The sequence below is a fragment of the Prionailurus viverrinus genome, chromosome F1, assembly GCF_022837055.1.
Source record: "Prionailurus viverrinus isolate Anna chromosome F1, UM_Priviv_1.0, whole genome shotgun sequence".
NCBI classification, from domain to species: domain Eukaryota; kingdom Metazoa; phylum Chordata; class Mammalia; order Carnivora; family Felidae; genus Prionailurus; species Prionailurus viverrinus.
In genome coordinates, this window is record NC_062577.1 from 22,189,094 (window position 1) to 22,208,633 (window position 19,540).

General features: G+C 39.1%; 1 protein-coding gene across 8 annotated transcripts in view; it reads right to left on the reverse strand.

Annotated features, from left to right (window-relative positions):
- Positions 1-19,540, reverse strand: part of SMG7 (SMG7 nonsense mediated mRNA decay factor) — a 91,287-nt gene that overhangs the window by 4,397 nt on the left and 67,350 nt on the right. For 3 of the 8 annotated variants that reach the window (XM_047839828.1, XM_047839826.1, XM_047839823.1), the window contains 12 exons: positions 19,314-19,449; positions 14,678-14,840; positions 13,829-13,985; positions 12,678-12,748; positions 11,536-11,596; positions 8,748-8,867; positions 7,480-7,906; positions 5,523-5,667; positions 4,659-5,038; positions 3,606-3,977; positions 2,690-2,839; positions 654-734 (listed from right to left, as the gene is read on the reverse strand). In XM_047839828.1, the coding sequence (XP_047695784.1) occupies positions 654-734; positions 2,690-2,839; positions 3,606-3,977; positions 4,659-5,038; positions 5,523-5,667; positions 7,480-7,906; positions 8,748-8,867; positions 11,536-11,596; positions 12,678-12,748; positions 13,829-13,985; positions 14,678-14,840; positions 19,314-19,449 (2,263 nt within the window). The remainder of the gene's footprint in view (positions 1-653; positions 735-2,689; positions 2,840-3,605; positions 3,978-4,658; positions 5,039-5,522; positions 5,668-7,479; positions 7,907-8,747; positions 8,868-11,535; positions 11,597-12,677; positions 12,749-13,828; positions 13,986-14,677; positions 14,841-19,313; positions 19,450-19,540) is intronic. The other 5 variants (XM_047839827.1, XM_047839825.1, XM_047839824.1 and 2 more) reach the window with 5 other exon arrangements.

Below are 19,540 nucleotides of genomic sequence, written 5' to 3' on the forward strand. Positions count from 1 at the left end.
CATGAATGACTGATACACTTTAAGCTTTTCTTTTTTAAAAAAGTTTACTTGTTTATTTTGAGAGAGGGAGAAAGTGTGCATGTGCACCTGTGTGCGCGCGTGCATGCACACACACAAGTGGGGGAGGGGCAGAGAGAGAGGGAAGGAGAACCCCAAGCAGGCTCCGTGCTGTCGGCCTGCAGCCTGAAGTGGGACTCAAACTCAGGTACCATGAGATCATGACCTGAGCCACAATCGAGTCAGACGCTTAACTGACTGAGCCACCCAGGTTCCCCACTTTAAGCTTTTCTTAGTAAGACAAACTTTTGAAGACTTTTGTTTCTTTTGGTCTCCCTGTCAAATTCATTTTCCCTCACCCTTTATTTTCTCTATCTATGTAAAGAACCCAGATTAAAAAGTACAAGTAATTCACTTGGCTGAACAACAGAGCCCTAAGGATTTCCATATTAATGAGAAGTTAAAGGGTTCAAATTTATAACAAACAAGTATCTCATATACCCAAATCAGAGAGAGAGACAGAGGATAAAAAATCTGGAAGGCAGCAATATATGGGAGAGAAAGCAAGAGAAAAATAGGGGTACTGAAATAGAACGGGAAAGGAAGTTCCAGCCTACAATAAAAGCACAATGCAGGATTCTTCACTGTTGACCCACCTGATTGAGAGAGAATCCGGTGAGGGACAAGAAAGAGGATGAGTGTGACATGAGCTCCGAGGGCTTCTCTAACAAGGATTTCTTCACAGTGCCAGAAAGAAAAAAAGTAGTTACATTATGGCCTCCATTTTCTTAGTATCAATTTTAAGTTTCTACACAACCAGAGTAGAGGACAACCAGTTAAGCATACTTGTACTTACCTGTCATGTACAATGTCGGGCTCAGAAGATGTGAATTACACATTCCTACCATGACACCAGCTACATGCCAGTTGCCACAGGTGAGTCAGAACCCTCCCGGATCAATACCTCTAATCTAGCACAGAGATCCTGGCAGGGACCAGGGACGCTGGAAAATGGCAGTTCTGAGTGTTTACTAGCAGGAACTTTCCCAAATCCCCTTGTTAAGAGGTGCATTTAAAATACTCTCAAAACAAGACACTGAACTGATCTGGCAGTCTTTTTCCCCCAATTTTTAAAACACTCACATTAATGACTTAAAGGCTTTCAAATCTATTTGACAACTGGTTTTGTCAACATGGTTCCTAAACAGCTATTTGTGGTATATGTTAAAATAGTTGCTGAAGTTGAGCTTACAGGTACTGGCTCTAAGGAAACTACCAGGAGAAAAAAAAAACTGAATCTCTGATGCTCACTGTCCTTGAACGGTAGGTCAGCAAAGCATTTATTAAATGTCTGCCACATGCAAGGCACTGTCACACACATTGTATCATTAACAACGTTAAATATAGAAAGTATTATATATATGTTTTGTAAACATGGGGAAAACAACCCTAAAACACTACCCTCCACGTCCACTTGCACCACCACCAGTTTCGTTGTGAATGGAGCTGGGGGGGGGGGGGGGGGCATGGCGGGAACCAGGGAGCCGTTAATGAGTTGTCCGAGAGGCAACCCCCTGGCCTTCAAGCCGCACGAGCAGAGAAGCAGCAAGAAAGGCAAACACACGGAGCCAACAGCTTAGCAGTTAAGTTAGGTTTCCCACAAACCCCTAGGTGCCATCACTGCGCTCTCCTTCAGTTTCTAGGGGATCTCTTATTTCTCTCACTTGGGGGAAGAGTGGCAGTCTCTTTGCCCACTCACGAAATTCAAGCGCCAGGGATGGCAGCTTCTATCACGAGAGACGTGAAGCTTTTATTTCTAATCCTAAAGTCAATGCATTTTAACCTTATGAACGTTTTCTGGCCTCATGTTTATGGGAAAGAAATAGCAAAAAAGTAGAACTCTGAATTGTTTTTATGTTTTGCTAAGATGGAGTAGAGAAAGGGAAAAACTTTCTAGCATACGTCTTCCCAATTTTTTTTACATGCTCCCCCACCTTCGCAGAATGCTATGTAAACATCAATGAGCATATACAAGGCCATCCTTTGAAATGCTAGAGGATTGTTTTAAAAAGATACCACTAATCAAAAAAAAAACAAAAAAACAAAAAAGATACCACTAATCAATACATAAGGCTTTAGTTTATGTCATCCTAGTTATTTCTCTCTGTATTCACTCATTTATGGTATGCCAACGTTTCTAAATAGAATTCTCTTCATTTTTACTCATTCTGTTTATGAATCTCACTCTGAATTGAAGTCAGGGCTCTTAGTTAACCAAAGAGAAAAGAGCTACATACTCTTCAATAATGTCACTAAAAAATCTAGAACATTTATATGAAGAAAAATCTCACTGCTCCTAAGCAAGATTAAACGATCCCTGAAACTGCTGGGTTTAGATGGAAGTACCACCTGCAAAGTAAGTTAATTTGCCAGCATCACATCCTATGACCAGCCCTGAATAACACTTACAACAAAGCTAGGACTCGGAGATTTAGAACCATGGAGTCAGAAAGGTTTTGCCATATTCTACTACCGTTTGAAGGTTAGCTTTGGCAGTGAAGAAATAAATTGTACAATTCTGTAAAGAAAGAAAGCTCAAAGCTCCAGAAAAAAAAGAAACCATCTATTCCAAGGACTACAAAATCTCAGGAAAGAAGCTGGGGTTAGAGCAAGAATTACGTCAAATACATACAAAGAGGCTCCGTCCAGGAAGAGAGGCGAGAGGGCCCAGCAGAGCTGGGTAAAGATCAGGAGGGTTAGAAAAAATCAGCTCTTCCTCTTCCTCCAAGGCAGCCAGACTCTTTAACAGGTCCGGAGGAAGCAGAGGGGAGCTCTTGGGGTCCTAGTGACAGAAAGGATCACAGTGAGATGTAGTAAGGGATGACAAAAGCACAAAGGAGTAGCAGCACAGTTAGGGGGATAGAGGTAAGTACAGTCAAGCAGAAAAATCCCAGGGAGACGGTACTACGCAAAGAAAAAGCTCTGAAACAAGCAAGGTGACACAGGACAGTGGCAGTGAGAGAGCAAGACGGTAGAAAGGAGCAAAAACCACTGACAAACAAGGAGCAGCACATCAAAGGTTAACGCGGCCAGTGAGGAAAACAATGCGTAGCAGGGTGATCAGCGTGATCTTGGGCTAACAGAGAAACAGCTCTTTTTAAAAGTTACACATGCACACCCATTTCTCGTGAATAAAGAGAGAAAGGAAGGAGAGCTCCACTACCGAAGATAAGTGGCTGACTTCGTTCCTCTCAGAAAGCAATTTGTTTAAATACGCAGTAAACCTATTTTTAAACTCAGATGATTCAGCCCAACTGAGAGGGGCTTTGTTTCACGATTCCCCAATATGCCGCGTGCAAGATTTCTGCACATGATTTCTCTGCCAGACCACCACAGTCTGCATCGGTGACAGAGTCCCTCGCTCCTCCGAATCCAACAGACTGTGCCAGTGTGTGGAGGAGACCAGGAGCCACACCAGGTGCCGGGCAGCGTGCCGCAGCGCTAACGAATCGGAGAGTGGCCTTTACAAGCATCTGCTTTAGAAATTCGAAAGATACGCAGCCCCACACCTATGTCCGCTGTGTCTGGTGATGGGAAAGGACACACACCTCAAATGGCATCCTGGGCACAGGATCCTGCTCTGGACGGAAGACTCCTGGTGACCGTTTGCCTCTGCGGTCCACACTTGCTTGCTGGGCCATGACAGCTCTGTTATCAGCCATGCTGTAGGAAGAATCCCAGTAGAACTCTGGGACCTTGACTTCTGAGGGATTATGGTTATATGGCTCCATGGGAAAAGGCTTCATTTTTTTCTCTAGAGGCTGCTGCTGCATTACAGGAGGTTGCAATGACGGCTCAAACAGTTTTATGGGGTCTTGGGGCTGAAGGTAGTAGGACTGTTTCACAGGCATGATTTTCCCTAATGGGCCTTGAACCTGAGGGGGATTCCACAGCTGTTTGGAGGCATCTGCCTGTTGATACTAAAAAAGAGATGCTTGTCATCAAGATGAGGATAAAATGCAATGTTATATTCAATACTCAGGAAATCACAAAATGAACTTGAGAAACTTAACTGACAAAACTCAGTTTCCTTTACCCTTTATGTTTTTCAATACGCAGAGCTTTCTCGGATGATGAGCACTGAACTCACCTTCTCTTTCAATTCAATTATTTATGAGGTTTAATGAACAAATGAAAGCGTGTGTGCTATGTGTGTGTGTTCCCCCTTCCCAGCCCAAGTACTGTGGGGTTGATGATATTTAAGAATGGTGTCATAGCTTTCTTAACACCTCGTCAAGATTATGATTCTATTTCCCTCCTGTAGTTTATTTTCAAATAGGAGAATTATTTATACAAAGTTCTTCTCTACAAAGTTGACAAGCAGCAGCAGCAGCAGCAAAGAACAGTAGTTAAGATCTATTATCCTTTACAAAGGAGAAAGGGAAACATCTGAACTTCCCTAAACAGCAGAGAGAGTGTATTCTTCTCCATAATCCTTCCATAGCAGAAGCATCTGGAAAGCTTAAGTAGTAAGCTTTGGTAATTTTGGTATTTCTAATTAACCAAAGTAAGTTTGGTATTTCTAATTAACCAACCACTGGACCATTCCAGTCTCCCCTCCTCCTGATCTTGGCTGGACGGTACGCACAACTGTGACTCACCTGCTGGAACCCAGAGTGGTGAGGAGGGCTTTTCCCCAAAGCCGGCACGGCTTTTGTGGGGGATTGCTGCTGAGCTAGAGCTTGAACCTGCAACTGGCTTGTGGACTGTGCTGTCGGCTGAGCTGGTAAAGATGTAAGGGGTTGCTGGGAAGGTGGCTGTGGCTGTTGAGGTCCCTGGTTCATTGGCCCTGGTCCAGAGGGCCGTTGCTGGCTGTAAGGAATGTGGGACTGTTTCCCAGCTTGCACCTGGTTTCCTGCTGGAGAGTGAGCTGTAGGCTGAAGAAAGGTTCCTGGGACAGAAACACCAGCTGGGAAGGTGTAACCTGAGCCCATAGAAAATGCCACAGGAGGGGGAATAACATATGTTGGGGGCGGGAACCCTTCAAAATAGAAGAACATAGCAGCTTTAGTTCTAAAGACACTTAGCAAAAGAAAGGCAAAAATAAGTCATTTGGGGGTAAGGTGGGGTAGGGTAGAAGAAGAGGTCTTCTAATAAATTATAAACGGCAGGAATCAGACATCAAGTAAGACTGATCAAGCATCAATCTTTAACTTGATTTCAAGAATTAAATACAGAGTATTGGCTGCTATTTCTATCCACTGAATCAAGTGGAGCATTCTAAAGGTGGTTTCTTAAATGCTATGTTTAGTGATAGGAATTCCTTCATGATAACAAACATGCATTTGTATATATACTACAGAGAAATGGTTCAAAAAGAACTTAGTAAGCATCAGAGAAAAGAGAACTTCCTTCTACCTTTTAACATTATGGTTTAGTAATGTAACTCTGACAGAGTATAAATTATTCAATGAGGGAGCAGAAACTCCTATACAGATGAGATTAAGTAGAAAATGTGTATTTACCTGGGCGGCTAGGAAGAGGAGGGAAGGCTCCAGGGTGATGAATGGGGATGAACTGGGAGTTACTTGCTTGACTTGGGGTTTGAGTTACAGGTGTTTTCCTGGCTTCAGACACTGGAGTCTTTCTTAGTTCTGTCTGGGATTTCACCTATGACCAACAAAAGCAAAACCATCTATAATAATCTGAAACTCAAATGTATCACAAAGAAGCACCTCTAAGAAAGAATTTAAAACCCCATTATGTCAAAAAAAAAAAAAAAAAAAAAGCATATGAAGGTATTTAATACCTAAGTAAAAAGTGGGGAAAAAAAATCAAAACAAATTATTTGTCAATTAAAGATAGAAGGGTTTCGTTTAATTGATGTGATGATTTTGCTTACACAAAATCATGAACATACTAAATACAGAAAGGACCTGAGAGCTCATCTGTTTGACAAATGAGACATCTGATACCAACAGGTTAAAAAACTTGCCTATAATCTTAAGCCACCTATTATGGGCTCCAGGGCCCTTTATACTCAAATTCATTAGACAACAAACATGGATAATGAATTAATAATGATGAGTAACTCACAGGAGAGACACTTTGGCCCTCAGTTTAATTTCATCTGGGCAGCCTCAAGCATACCAGTCAGGCATCCACCGTCCACCCCCACCCAGTGCTACCACCCCTTTAGAATAAGGATACTGTCAGCAGTAAGAACAGGGCCCAACATTCTACACAATGAGCTAGAGAGAGTAAGATGTCACATGCATTGCTCAAATTGAGTAAAATGAAGGAAAACAGGTACATTTACAGAGAACTTAGGATGAGGTAAAGAGAGGTGATACACTGACTCCTGTCAAGCTTTCTTTAATCATCTGGAGGCAGATTTAAGAGGGATAAGAGACCAGAAAGGGGATGCTCAGACTGGCCCTTGCTGGGAGGCAGCTGCAGAGAACGGAGGCAGAGCAGGCAGGACATACTAGACTCACCCCTCGAACACTGGTCCTCCAGCTTTCTACATTTCATCTGGCTTATTCTCAGTCTTTCCCCAGCACCTCCCTCTCCCCATGCCTTTTCTCAATTTCTGCCCTGTTTTTCTCTGTTTCTCTATTAATCTTAAAATGCAACTATTATGTGCTTATTTCTCTCCTTCTCAAAAAAACTCTGTAGATGAAACAGGCTGAAGGCACTGTTTATATCTGCAAGCAGCCTTCAATAATGTAATGTTCCTTGTGCCTACTGCAAACAAATACATTTGCCAAAATATGCTAACAAATCACATGGCTATTTAGGTATTTGTTCAGACGTGAACGGTATCAATGAAACCAGCACAGAACAAAGATCATCTTTGTTGACATGAAATCATCTCTATCTCCTCTTTGGAAAGGTTTAAGAAAAAGTCACAAATAATAACTGAGTAGTGTTTACCTTTTTCCAGCAAGAGACTTAAACTCTTGCTTTACAAACTCCCATGAGCCAGGATAACACTAAAGTGATACAATGCCACTGGCTGGGACAGGTATCAATGTCAAGAAAAAGTCTCATCTTTTTCCAAGAATATATTTTATCTTTTTTAGTGAATCTGAAAAAAAAACCTATAAGCCTTAATATACTCTTGGTCCTACTTACTGGCTCTGTACAAGACCCTACATTTCCCAATAGAACACTAACAAATGGCAGTTACACCTTCTAAAGCAAACAGAATTCTTTGCGGAACTGACAGCTCTGGTCATTTCAAACTACCTAACTGAAAGGATTGACAGAAATGTCAAGACAGGTTGAGATTTTTTTCACTCACATTACAATTTCTACAGGTTGATGGAGTAGCCACCTACCACAGCTCTTTACATGACCTTACTGTGCCGCATTCAAGCTTCCAGAAGAGCCAACTCTCAAGCTTTAGGAACAAAATGAAAAATCTTGCCTTTTGTGTGAGCCTTCCTCTACCTGCGTTATAGTTCAAATACAGCTTACCTGCACTGCCACATTCTGCTTTCCTGTTTCCTGTAACTTTTCTAAGGTGCATTTCTTGGTTTCTGTTTTCCTCTTGTTGTTGTCCTTCTTTCCATCATTCTTAGTTACAGTTATTCCTTTGCTATAGTCCCTTCTCACCTCTTTGGGAGGAAAACTTCTTCCTTGGTCTCTGTTCACTTCGCGCGGCTTAATGTTCTCTTTGAAGGTGACCATTGGTTTCTCTCCTGTGTCACAGTTGTTGCTTAGATTACGGCCCGTGGACAGCACTGATTTCAGTCCTGGGTTCCCGTCCGCAGCCAGTGACTCTATCATGGATGTTTCTTGCAGAATGAGGTTCTCTTTGGCTTCACTGGGGTCTTCCAGTATTAACTCAGGAATTTCTGTGATAAACAACAATTTCCCTACCTCATTTTCACACTGAATCAGCCTAAAAAAGTAAAAATAAATCCACATATGAAAACCATAAACCTAAAAAACAATAACAATGGGACTGTGCATGGACCCAACAGTCAAGTAAGTACATTCCCAGCCCTAAAGACTTAGAGACAGCAAGATATTACAGTGTAATATTTTTATATAGCATAAAAAGCAGTTACAGAAAAACTCAAATCCTCATTATCCCTTAGCATCACCACACATTCCCACACCCCTTTAATGCTTTCTAGTAATGACAGCTATATTTACTGAGCATGTCTTAAGTACAAGGCCCTAGACCAGACCCTTGAAGTAGTGATCTGTAATTCCTGTTTTATAGGTGTGAAAACTAGAGCTCAGAGGGATTAAATTCATTCAAGCATGCGACCAGTTAAGTGCTTACAGTAGTAGGACAGGAGCCTGCATATAAAAATTAATCTGAAATAGTTACTGACTTTGGAAAGGTTAGAATCACCTGGGGAGATCCTAAAGACACACACCTGGGGGAGTGGCAGAACTAGAAACCTGACTCTAGTCTATCCTGACTGAAATGGACCGCCACGACCCTGTCAACACAAATCACCATCCCTGTGAACATACAATTTTGTTAGATTTACACAGATATTTACAAATGAGAGCAGAAGTTCATGATTAACAAGGGAGACAATGCTTATTTCTCTACACTAGGCAGTGTAATGGGGAGCACAGAGATTAAACAGAGTATACTTATGATCACCAGGGTCATAATTTGATGATGTGTTACCAGCATCCTGGCTTACGAGTTTATAATCAAGAGCATCGTACCAGAGCCTAAAACACATGTGGGGTGTGTAAGTGTATCTGATAAGAAATACCTTGGCTGATTATCAGCAATCCATTTGCCTATAGAGATCAAGCGCTGCTGTCGTATTTGTCGTTGCTGACCTTCTTTGTCTCCTGTAATGCCCTGGTGGCCTTTGGAGAAATCCAAGTTCCTAAAATCGAGATAAGCACAAATTACACAAAATTAAACTTCTAAAGGTATTTCCCAGGCAACCACGTTTACCTAATTTAAATGCAATGGTTTCAGATTTTTCCACATAGGCTAGCCACTAAATTCAATCGACTGCATTTTGAATGTATGTTGCCGAAGATTTTAAATACAGTGAAGCAAAACAAAAAAGACAATATGCATTTGCATATTTTTACTCAGATTTTACTTTCTAATTGAGCTAAAATAAGTCACAACTTTTATTTAAAAAGATACTTTTACTGTAAGAACGAAAGTTTTCATCAACACTTACCTTGCATTCTACATAATTTGCTTGAAATGACCACTGTAATGCTAAGGGTCTCCGAGTATGCCTATTCTAATAAACAGTATTAATCTATCTACTTTAGGTGGCCCTAAATCAGAAAAATGTATTTATATCAAAAAATATATACAGCAAAAAGCTCATTGACATTAGAAAGGTAAATCAACCTGAAAAAAATAAGGATTTTCAGATTTTTCCTCATTAAACTCAGTATTATTTTTGAGTATCTAAGAATTGCCAGGCTGCAGGATAGATGCTGAAGACACAAAGATAAATGAGATAGAGAAACAGTATCTCCCTAAGGAAGAAATAATTATAAATCAATCTGATAAGTATTGTAAGAAAAACTACGCAAATAAGCATAGTTAACAGGAAGGCTAGTTCCTTCTGCTAAGCTCTGAAAAGACTTCACAGATTAAGTTATTACCTGAGCTGGACCTTGGCAGGTGTGTTAAGTGTTTACAGGCTAGTAAGAGAAGGGCAGAAGAGGAAATGGGGCTGCTCTAGGCATGGCATGAACAATGTGTCAGAGGAATACAAACAGTTACTCAAGAAAAGGACCTACCCAACATATACTAACGTTAAGGATTAGGGGGCAGGTGGCAGAAAATACCACTGAGAAACTAAGCACTTGGACATGAAGCTAAAAAAGATATTGGAACAATTGGGGATGAGCGAACTGAAGTCTTTGCGTTATTAATGGGACTTCAACAGGTCTATATTTTTAAAAATATAATCGTGAAAGCAGGGCAGAAATGAGCTACAGGAGAGGGAATCTAAGTAGGGAGGTTGATTAGGAAGCTTTTTATACTGCAGGTTAATGGTGATAAAAGCCTGAACTATATAGGGAAATAAATGGGAGGAGGTGGGTCTAAAAGGCATTTTAGACACAGAATTACAAAGAGTTGGTGAGAAAGATTAATGGAAATAAGGATATTTTTTTAGAGTTCATGTAGGTGGATAATAGCACACAGATAAATATAGAAGGATTATTTTTTTGCTGACCTAATAGGAAAATACAAGCTCATTTTGGGTCATGTTAAAGTTTGAAATGCACAGGGAGATCAGATTGTTAAACTATGAGTCAGAAAAAAAGTCAGACACTGAAACTTTTGGGCTTAGTTACTATCCAAGAGATGAATGCTTCAGACGAAAGGATGGATTTGATCACCAGGGAGAATATAGAAAATGGGAAGGAAAGGACAGGGAAGAACACTGGAGGATAATATTCTGAGTGATGTGGTACAAGGGACTGAACTAAGAAAAACAGCTAAGAAAAAAGGAGGCTTCATATAGGAGTGGGATTAATAAACTCAATGCTAGAGAAAATTACACAGGATGAAAATTATAAAGAAGTCAATGGAGTTTGGTAACCAGAAACGCACTGACAGTTTAAGTTGAATGAGGCTGAGAAATGACTGGGAGTGAAGTGGGGTCAGTAAAGTTCTCACACACTATGCTTTTAAGAAGTTTGATGATGGGGGTGCCTGAGTGGCTCAGGTGGTTAAGTGACCGAGTCTTGATTTCAGCTCAGGTCATGATCTCATGGTTTGTGGGTTTGAGCCCTGTGTTGGACTGTGCACTGACAGTGCAGGGCCTACCTGGAATTCTCCCTCTCTCCTTATCTTTCTGTCTTGCCCCTGCTTGTGCTCTCTCTCAAGAATAAAAAATAAACATTAAAAAAAAAAAAGTTTGATGACGAAGAGAAAGATAGAGCAACATCAGAGGAAGAAAGGGTTGTCAATTTTACTTTTTAAAAAGAACAGGGTACACTTGAATGTTAGCAGGCCAAAAGGAAGTAACCAGCTGTTAAATAAATAAAAAGATACTGAACTACAACGCAGAGAGAGGGTAACAGGTGGGGAGGCAGGAAGAGATAGGATCAAGGACACAGACCAAAAAGTTCAACCTGAAAAGGAGTAAGAAGTTCTTCCTCTAAGAAGAGACAAAAATGACTAGAAAAACAAATTGCTTTGTCATTATTAATGATATGAAAAATGTCAAGCAATATCCTTTGGTTTGCATTTGGTTCCCATTTTTGAGATTTCCCCTCTAATTTCAACAAAGTATAAAAAAATCCAGTGAATAAATACCACTTGGGAGAAGCAATTTTCTTCTTTTCCTTTCCTTCCCCCCAAGTCTGTAAAAGCACTCAGTATTGGCATTACAGAGCAATTAAGGGCATGACATACACAAATCTACTTCATATTAAAAACACTTTTGCTTTTAGTTAAGAAAATAAGACAAAGCTGGGTAGATCAAAGGTTCTTCTACACCCAAGCCTGGTTCCTAATTTTAATACTATAACCACTGATAATAAAATAAAGCTCCTTCAGCTGCCACCCACCTGAAAGAAGGTCTCAAAGCCAAGAATCCTTGTAACTCAAACTCCTCTGGAAGTGGTGTAGCTACAGAGGGGTAGAAATCAAGATTTGTAAAACATTTTAATTTAAAAACAGGTTACCTCTGCGCACTAGACATTGTCCCCTAATACTTATCTACTACTCAGTGCCGAGGGGGATGGATACAATGGACTATTTTTTCCCTGGCAGCCTTAAAAATTCATAGCCCCACATCGGTAATCCCACTGTTTAGATTATCTCCTTGTTACTCAAAGTATTGAAAAACAACACCGACATCATCCAGGAGCTTGCAAGAAATGCAGAATCTTAGGCATTGTCCCAAACCTACTGAATCATAACTGCATTTTAACAAGACCCCAGGTGATTCATTGCAAATTGCTTGAGAAGCACTGATCTGATGGAAGTAAGATCATCAGAAAGGAGTTAACTACAGATTGTTCAGTGTAGAATTATTTACAATGTGGAAAATTGTACAGCAAATGGACAGTGATTAAATACATTATGGCATATCCACAGGATGGAATACTATGCGGCCAGTAAAAAAAAAAATCACACTTCAAATGTTTAAATGGCAAAGGGAAATGCTAACAATGTAACATTAACTTTAAAAAGCAGGCACAAAGCTGTATCTGATATCAGTCACAGGCAGGTATGTATATGTACACTAAGAAAAAGGTCCCAAGAAAATACACTATAATATGAAAACAATACAACGTATCTTTGTAAGAGAGAACCATGGGTGACTTATGTACTTAATGTTTGTATGTCCCAGATGTTCTATAATAAGCAGGTATTACTTTAACAGAGTAACACTGTTCAAATTAATTCTCTTAAAAAAAAAAAACAAAAAAAAAACAGTAAAAATGAGGAGGGAGGGAAGAAGCCGGAAAGAATTTAAAGGTATTGTACTCTCTGGACTCCTATTCAAACAGGAGCATATGCTGCTGAAAGAACTGGAAGAACATTACCTCTACTTCTATCCACTTATTCATGATAACTGCAGCACTGAAAGTCCCTTCTGAGTTACTGAACTTAAACGAAAACAAAACATGTTTTTCTCTCGCCTTAAGCCTACTATCAGTGATGGGGAACGATGTTAACAACATCAAGTTAAGTTAGCCCTTACCATTAGTACTTGAAAGATCCTCTTCATGGGGATGGAAACTATTTAGAAGAGAAATCAGCCAGGGCCAAATGCTGTAAATTAAAAAGACAATTCAGACTTTGTCTAAAATGGAGATACTAGAACACTAACAATCCAGGACAATGTTATCTATAGGGCCTAGACTTTATGTACTTTCCCCTCTCGCTTCAGCATTTTCAATGCTGTATGATTTCCTAAAACCTATTTTCAAAGATGTCTGTCTAGGTAAAAGATACACCAGAAGGGTCATATTTGCACAATAGAGACCTACTACTGCAGGCCATTTCCCAGACTCCTAATTTAACAATTAGTGAAAATCGTTTGTCAGTTTTAAACACCGATAATTGGTACTGGGAACACACTGACCAGAGAAACAACATATTATGTTTTGATAGAGCTGTCACACACATTATCAGTTGTGGAATCCACTGCTAGCTCTTAATCTGTGACGGGGTTGGGGTACACCATAGTCAAATCACATCCTTTGTTCAAAGTAATGACTACACCTTTTTCTTTATGTGAGAAAGTCCACACATTGTTAAAATACCAAGGTAAACTGAAAGTTTTCATTTGTTACCATAAAATCAAATCTCCTAAGAACCATCAGAATTATTCTGAGTAGAGATTAGAGAGAAAACGGTGAGAGCCAAAATAACTCCCAATCCTCTATGCTCAAAACAAACAAATGTAACTCAAACGCAGTGTTACTGTAAGGCAGGACCAAACAGCTTATGTATAGGAAATAATGGAAAAAGTAAAAAATCACTTCTTTTCAACTTCTAAACAGAAAATTGGAGCATACTGTAATGGGTAAGAAACAAACTGGTTTTTACTTCAATTTCATTTTGAAATGTGAAAAATGCTTTTTCCCTATGATTGCAGCCAGGAATGGGGGGGGGGGGGAGGGAAACACACAGGGAGTCAGAAATCCTTAAGATTTTGCCTCACACAAGAAATTCAAACAAATAAATGAAAAACATACAAAGAGGTCTTCAGTTCAATTTCCAGAGAGTGGGTGGAAAACACAAAGTCTTCCATTGTTCAGATGTTGTGTTTTAGAGGCGGTTTCTACATATCCATGAATATCAAATAAACAAAGCACACAAACTAACATGAAATTCTAAGACACTTACTACTGTCTTTCATCTACCACTGCCTCCTGAAAGACCCTGGGTCTGAGTCTCAGCCAGTCCATGGAGACCTTGACTGCAGGAAGGGGATAGGCATTGTAGGACTCCTCCTGAGACTTGTTCTGGAGAGGACACTTGCACAGGATGCCAAGAAAAGACACTTAAAGAAAAAAAATGTATTCAGAAAACATAAGATATTTGAAACAATGTACCAGTCCAAATTAAACTAGCATTATGAGACTTCTGCTGTATCTCCCTTAATGCTTGAATACTTCACAGTTTTGTTTTGTTTTGTTTTTTTACATTTATTTTTGAGAGAGAGAGAGACAGAGCAGGAGCAGGGGAGGGGCAGAGAGGGAGACACAGAATTGGAAGCAGGCTCCAGGCTCTGAGCCATGAGCACAGAGCCTGACATGGGGCTCGAACCCACAAACCGTGAGATCATGACCTGAGCTGAAGCTGGTGGTTTAACCGACTGAACCACCCAGGGGCCCCATCACAGCTTTTTACTAAAAAGGCTTTTATCCCCCATGTTAAAAACTGTTACAGGGGTGTCTGGCTGGCTCAGTCGGGGGAGTGTGCAGCTTTTGATCTCAGGGTTGTGAGTTCGAGCCCCATGTTAGGTGTAGAGATTACTTAAAAATGAAATCTTTAAAAACATGTTACAGGTGTATTTGATGAGGGGAGGGTATCAGGAGATAAAAGGACAGAACTTAGGGTTTAGGCCTATATAGGAGGCATTTTTGTTGTCACTAACACTCTGAGGATGAAAATGCCTAAGATTATGCTTTCCAAAGAAGACAGCACAGAAAATTAAATGATTTGAATTAAAATTAAAAATTTAATACTCACTAAAGAGGGCCAGCAACTGTGTCCAACACAGCTGCTCATCTTGGCTATAACTATGCTGCTCTGTTTCATTGCTAAAGTCACGAAGGTGATGAAGTTGAAACAGGTTGATGACAGTGACGTGAACTAACTGCTGAGAGTTGAAAGCTTTTTGGAACAGCAGCCTCTGTAAAGTAAGACAGAAATACCGCAGATTATCGAGAATAGGAGCCACCTTCAACACAAGAACTAAAGTGGCAGTCTGCATTTAGAACCAGATGGGTAACAGAGTCACAGATGAGTCAATGACTTCATTCATTCATTCATTTAAATTCAGTTAGTTAACATACAGTGTAGTTACTGGTTTCAGGAGTAGAACCTAGTGATTGATTCATTACTTACATATAACACCCAGTGCTCATATCCCAGCAAATGCCCTCCTTAATGCCCACCACCCATTTAGCCCATCCCCCCACCCACCTCCCCTCCAGCAACCCTCAGTTTGTTCTCTGTATTTGTCTCTTATGATGTGCCTCCCTGTTTTTATCTTATTTTTCCTTCTATTCCTCTAGGTTCATCTGTTGTGTTTCTTACATTCCACATAGGAGTGAAATCATGTGATATTTGTCTTTCTCTAATTTATTTCACCTAGCGTAATATACTCTAGTTCCATCCATGTTGTTGCAAACATCAAGATTTCATTCTTTTTGATCACTGAGTAATATTCCATTGTGTGCGTGTACACACACACACACCACATCTTCTTTATCCATTCATCAGTCAATGGACATTTGGGTTCTTTCCATAATTTGGCTATTATTGATAACTCTGCTGTAAATACTGGGTGCATGTGCCCCTTTGAATCAGCTCTTAATTGTAGGATTTTAATCAAGTCCAATGTGGTCTGATATCTCTCATGCTGACTCTTTGCCTTGAAAGGAATTCTTGAAAGGAATGAGCCCCAACACCACAGAGTTCCTCCAGCTGTTTTTCATGATACTTTTTTTTTTTTTTCCCGAGAAACCATGTATTTTTTAATATGATGCAAAAAAAAGTTTTGGGCATCAGTCAGTAAAAGTATACATCTTAATCCATTAGAAGTGGTTATATATGAGATGCACATATAGTAAAATATTAAATTAGAATCAATGACTAGAAAGTAGATGTACACAGTAAAAAAGAAAAATTTCAAACCAGAAGACTAAACAATGTTTTTGAACTTTTGGTACACAAAGTATGACTTCCAAAATTTGTCATAAAATTTACTCTTTCAAAGGCTTGACGCATTTAAAGACACTTATTTATAAATGAGGTACAGAGCAACAATATTGGAACACAGGGTAAATGATATACTAAAACAATTAATAATGTGGTACAGGCCCTTCTACAAATTATAACACTGACATGTTTCCCTATTAGAAAAGTACATGTATGATCTTCATCATCAAATTCCTTTACCTTAGTAACTAGTGTTTATAGCAACCTGCTAAACCAGGTTATTACAAGAAGAATTCACTACATGCTCTCAGCCAGTGGCCTCACCCTTCTACCTTAATATCTGCAGTAATTTTAGATTACTCCCATAGAAAATATTTTTCAAACACAAGTTCCTAACAAAGCTGACAGCTACAAGTGATGATATCTTGGCTTCACCCTACACTTTAGCTACAGCCAACCTCCCTCCTTCTCACTGTCACTAGCCTTATAGTGGGAAACAGACAATCTTACTGATGATTCTACAAGCAGTGACAAGAGATCCTACCATCTCAGAAATTTAGAACTGCCTTTGTCCAGCAACTTCTGAGTTTTTTTTCTATTTACATAAAGAACCTGAAACATCCAGAGTAAGTTTTAGGATCCTATTAGCAAGATCTCTCCCATTATCACAGCAGGAAAATACCATTCAATTCCACTTCAGCTACTCTCTCAGCTTCCTTGCCACCTACCATGCCAGTATATACATGGAGAATGCTCATTCCTTTTTCAAAGGCATCAAGCATTTTTCCTTTCTTTAAAATGTCCCCAAATCCTATCTCTTCTTCTGAATTCTCCCATAAAACTTCTCCTTCAGTCTCTATATCTAACCTTTTAGATAAACTGACCATTTATATAAACATATAATATTGGCAAAAAATGAGAATATTAATTTGTATTTTTCAAAAAGCATTTTTTCTTATGAGTAAAACAGAACAACGTATCTATTGATCCATTGGCATTTTATTTTAGGCAGCAATGTCCTATAGAAGACAATCACAGCCCTTTAAAGGATTTTCTAGTGTATGCACAGAAGAATTAATGCATGTGAGTCTATCCTAAGTACTAGCAAATGAGAATGTAAAATTTCACGAAGGCACAGACTGTGTCTTGCTCTCCCCTCCACCTCTAAAATCCTACAGAAGTATATGGTTCACAGTAGGCACTCAATAAGTACTTGGTGAAGGAATAATTCACATCTTTAGAAGTAAAAGTGTAATTATGTAGTTATATTTGCATAAAATTTAGATTGTATTGTAGGAAGCAGAGGGCCTCACTAGGAACAAAATCAGATTGGAACGGACACACTGCTACTCAAAGGCACCTTCAACAGCAGCTGTGGAGTTTACTGAACTCAGTACCATGAAAAAAACAGCATGTATTTAACATATATAAAAAGGCTTGCATCTCATTTCCTAAATCACAGGCCTTAAATCTTTTAATACACCTCAATTTGGTAAACATTTCTGCTTAGTAGCTAAAGATTACTAGTTAGATATGCTGAAGTTTACATGTAGATGACACTAATTATCTACATATGCTTTAGAAACACTTTTGAATATTTACTCAACTGTGCTAGAATTTCACTCCAACAATGTTCTTCTGGTATTTCAGTAATGAGTAAAGTTAAAAATAGATCTGCCTCATGCTATGTTTAACTTTAGAGTGTTGGAATGATACTTCAAAGCATCTTTTAGGAATTGTCCACATAACCCCCCAAACTTTATATATGGAAATATATATTTCAATATTAATGTTTGAACTTGAATCAAATGCAAAACTGACTAGACTCTAGACCAGAGTAACTTCCATATAGAGAGGACCTAATTAAGGTAGGTTCCCCCCAATCCCTATTTCACAGAAACAGAGCCAGGAGCAATCTCAACAGGTCATTGGATCCAATCCCCTGCTAGTTTACAGAACTGTACCTAAACCATCCAAGGAAGATGACTGTCAACCTGACTTTTAAGCTCTCAAAAGACAGAATCCTTAGCAACCCCCTACAGATATCTTTTTAGGATTAATGATTTTAGTTCTGACCTCAGAAAAGACAAAGAGAAGTTATTTTAAAATAATCCTTCATATATCTGACCACTTATAATGAAACTATTCAGACTTGTTTGTTTTGTACAGGCAGAATAGCTTAGTTAGGGCATAAAAATTAGTTGTTCCTTGCTTGTACTTGATTCTGTAAATCATGGGCTAAAAGTTGAAATAGGCCCCTAAAAGAAGCAGAAAGCAGCAGGAGACTCTAAAAGATTATTCAAAAACAAATTATTTCTATTATAGTTATTTAGTACAATCTCTTGTACATAAAAAGTGTTAACTGCAAAATGATTATCTGTAAAACTACTTCACATTGACTATACTTGGCTAATTTATGTCTCTTAACTAAGTTTTACAATCTCTGGAACATGTTACTTTTATACTACTTATAAAACTGTAAGGCAGTTATAGACAACATCCCAAGTGCTTAGATACCCAGAAGCAACCAAGAAATATAAAATGTTCTTTAAGACTGTCTTGTTCATGGGGCGCCTGGGTGGCGCAGTCGGTTAAGCGTCCGACTTCAGCCAGGTCACAATCTCGCGGTCCGTGAGTTCGAGCCCCGTGTCGGGCTCCGGGCTGATGGCTCGGAGCCTGGAGCCTGTTTCCGATTCTGTGTCTCCCTCTCTCTCTCTGCCCCTCCCCCGTTCATGCTCTGTCTCTCTCTGTCCCAAAAATAAATAAACGTTGAAAAAAAAAAAAAAAAAAAAGACTGTCTTGTTCACTGTTGATCCCAGTGACTAAAACAGTGACTGACATTAACAGGCAGTCAAATATTTGTTGAATACATGAATTAAAGACAGAATTAATACTGCTAATTCAATATTCTAATAAAAGATCATTTTCATATATATAAATATAACAAAGGTTAATTTATTTCCTTACACAAATTAATAAAAGAATGAAATTCTCATTCCTTTCCTTCAAACTACCACAAATCCTGATGGATCAAAGCACAATGAGAATAATGAGCCCGGGTTGCAAAATGGAAATATTATAAAGTAGGTACCAGAATTATATCTAAGAATATAAAAACCATCAAAAGTAGTACTTTCAAAACTGAGAGAGAAAGGTGCTTGATCTGAGAAGAAGGAGGAGTTGGTTTTTTCTCCCCACTTTGGTAACTTTCTGCCAAACAGCAGCTATTTAGTGAAAACACCACTGCTATATTTCTTTATAGATGGTATCTCTGTTTAAATTGAGGGGATGCTGTATGCAAAAACTCCATATGCTTCAAATTTACTTTTAACCAAGAGTTCACAGCTAAGTAATGACATAAAAACTAGGAGTCAACTTCATCAATATCTTATGCTTCCTGATTTAGACAAGACAAAAAAATTCTCTATTTTTGAAATCTAACCTTAAACTGTTCTTCCAATTTCTCTCGAAGTGGGCTCAACTTTTCCAAGCTCTTACTCAGGTACACATGACCGTGGAATTTAATAAAGGCCTTGATGAAGTCAGAAACACTCCATTTGGTTTTCACCTCATCCCGGCTGAAATGGAAGAAAAATTTCCATGAATCTTAAGCAGCAAAATGGCTAACACCTCTTAAAAGAGGTTTCAGTCTGCAAAAAAACATTATTT